The sequence below is a fragment of the Orycteropus afer genome, unplaced genomic scaffold, assembly GCF_000298275.1.
Source record: "Orycteropus afer afer isolate SDZICR_OR568_19922 unplaced genomic scaffold, OryAfe1.0 scaffold00105, whole genome shotgun sequence".
In the NCBI taxonomy this organism is placed as follows: Eukaryota; Metazoa; Chordata; class Mammalia; order Tubulidentata; family Orycteropodidae; genus Orycteropus; species Orycteropus afer.
In genome coordinates, this window is record NW_006921692.1 from 1,698,423 (window position 1) to 1,701,046 (window position 2,624).

The following is a 2,624-nucleotide window of genomic DNA, read 5'->3' on the forward strand; positions in this document are numbered from 1 at the left end:
ACCACAGAATAACTAGCTGACAGACAAGTTTATCTCCCCTCAGAAACCAAAGGATGGGTCACTATGAGCTGGGTCTGACTCGATGGCACATAATAACAACAACAAGAACAACAGCTGTTCCAAATGGCTCTGTTCACTTCTTGGTCTCCCCCAATTCAATGTTATTGAATTATAATTGTTAAAATTTACATAGCCACATGTAGCTGTTGTTGTTAGCTGTCAGTGAGTTGGCCCCTGACTCATGGCAATACCATGCACAAAGAGATTGGACTGTTGAGATCCAAACGGTTTTCACTGGCTGATTTTTCAAAATAGATAGACAGGTCTTTCTTCCTAGTCTGTTTTAGTCTGAAAGCTCCACTAAAACATGTTCAGCATCACAGAAACATGGAAGCCTGTATGATGGACAAGTGGTGGCTGTGTGTGAGGTGCATTGATTGTGAACAGAATAAACATGGGTCTCTCACATGCCAAGTGAGAATTCTACCAACACTGCCCTCTACATGTGGGTAATGGCTAGCATATTGGACATTTCTGATACAGACAAATGCTCAATTAGGTAAACATTCAAAAAGATAAAACTTTTATTTTAAAAAAAGATTCACTCATTAGTTGTTGATTCTATAAATATCCCTATCTCTATTGGTACTAAGAGTGATGTTACAATCGTTCCCTTTAAAGGACCTTTTGGAGTAGAGAAATTTAAACATTTAAAGACACACCCCAACTTTTAATATTTACTTGATTTGTGATCACTCTAGCTAATTTCAATGTGACATGAATCAAATTATTCTCTACCTTGCCATGGAAGCCAAAAAAAAAAAAAAATCTGGGCAGGTATATCTATCCATGTCTATCTATCTATCTATCTATCCATCCATCCATCCATCAATTACTTCCCTTTCAGATAGATGTACCTGCTATTTTTCAGGATACAAACACAAATATCCCTTTGGCTCCTTAACACAGGAATCTGAACTGTGTTAGGCTGTGTTAGGAAAGGTAGCCAAGTAGCACACTTTGGGCACTGCAGGTAACCCTCTGCATTACCATCCCTTCCCAGTGAAATGTCTTTAGGTATGTTTTACAATCTGAGCAGTGGTCTCAACAGAACGTACAGTATTACTGACAGGTTTATGGCAAGGTGAGTTAGACATAGGAAATCAAAATGATGTGGATGAATACAGAGAGCAGTGGGAGGTAGATTTTACAGAGAAAATCCTGGCTCAATTTGCCACTAGTCCTAGCACTTTTACGAACCTTTGAAAGAGCCTCAGAAAGATTATCTGATATTTAAATTAAAATGAATTTCATCCTATTTTATTTTCAATGAGACTTTGTTGTGATTGAGGGAATGAGGTAAGATAAAGGATTGAAAGTACTGAAGTATTGAAAGTATTTTCAAGAGTAATAGTATTTATTTATTTATTTATTTAAAAAATATAGACTCAGTCATTGTTGGCAAATTAGGAAGATTTTGAAGGAGATATCCAATTATGTTGTGTCATTTCTCAATACAAACTGCTGGCACACACAACTCACTGGGCAAGAAGGAAAGAAGAACTAGACAACAGGTGTGCTAACACAGTACCTGTGTCTTGGAGTCCACTGCAACTCAAAGTGACTCTATACAACAGAGCACAACTGCCCCATAGGGTTTCTGATCTTGTAATCTTTATGGAAGAAGACTGCCTCATCTTCCTCTCATGGAGGAGTGGTTGGTGGGTTCAAATCACTGATCTATGATTAGCAGCTGAGCACTTAATATATTGTACACTATACCACCATGGCTCCTTGATACCACAGTAAGAAAATCAAGTATCTTAGAGAAGAGGATCCCAGAGAGAGAGAGAGAGAGAGAGAGAGAGAGAGGCATGTAAAGGGATGGAGGGGTGGGAGGTAGATGTGCAATGGGCCAGGGACAGGGTGTTGTGGTGGCAGGGTGGAGGTGATTATAGGGGTGGTGGAAGGTGGTGGTGGGGCAGACACCTCCTCCATAGCACTGATGAGATTCTGGGTGGACTTGTTGATTTCCCCTCCAGCAGGAGGCATTCCACTCCCAGGTGTGAAGAAGGCTGTGCTTGGCACTGGTTGCCCATTCATTTCCACTGTGTAGCTGGCCTTCATGGGGCAGCACATCTGGTTGTGTAGAATGAAATAAACCACAAAAACATAAAGCCCCTGCAAAAGAAAAGAGTAACAGTATGTCAAAGGATATCTTGCTAGAATGGCTGAAGAATAAATGCAGTTTTATGTGTACCTGATTTTTTTTTTTTTTTACAAGCAGAGAATTCAATAACATGTTAGCAAACTAGCAAGGTGCCACTGTAAACTTCCAGATGTAAGAAAAAGTTAGACAATATCATCTAGGAAAAGTGTCCTCTCATTAACAATTCCCCTTCCATTAGATAAAAGGGAAGTAACTGTGAAATGTAGCCCAACTAATACAAGAAAACAGAATTGTAGAGGTATATCTGATTGTTGTTGTTGTTGTTGTTAGGTGCCATTGAGTCGCTCTAGCGACCCCATGCACAGCAGAACAAAACACCACCCAAGCCCGCACCAGCTCCATGATCCTTGCTATACTTGAGCCCACTGTCGCAGACACCGTGTCAATCCACCTC

General features: G+C 40.2%; 1 protein-coding gene across 1 annotated transcript in view; it reads right to left on the reverse strand.

The window, feature by feature from the left end:
- ADGRV1 (adhesion G protein-coupled receptor V1) overlaps nucleotides 1-2,624 on the reverse strand; it is a 947,781-nt gene that overhangs the window by 29,743 nt on the left and 915,414 nt on the right. The window contains exon 87 of the mRNA XM_007943393.1: nucleotides 1,917-2,181. Coding sequence (XP_007941584.1) covers nucleotides 1,917-2,181 — 265 coding nt within the window. The remainder of the gene's footprint in view (nucleotides 1-1,916; nucleotides 2,182-2,624) is intronic.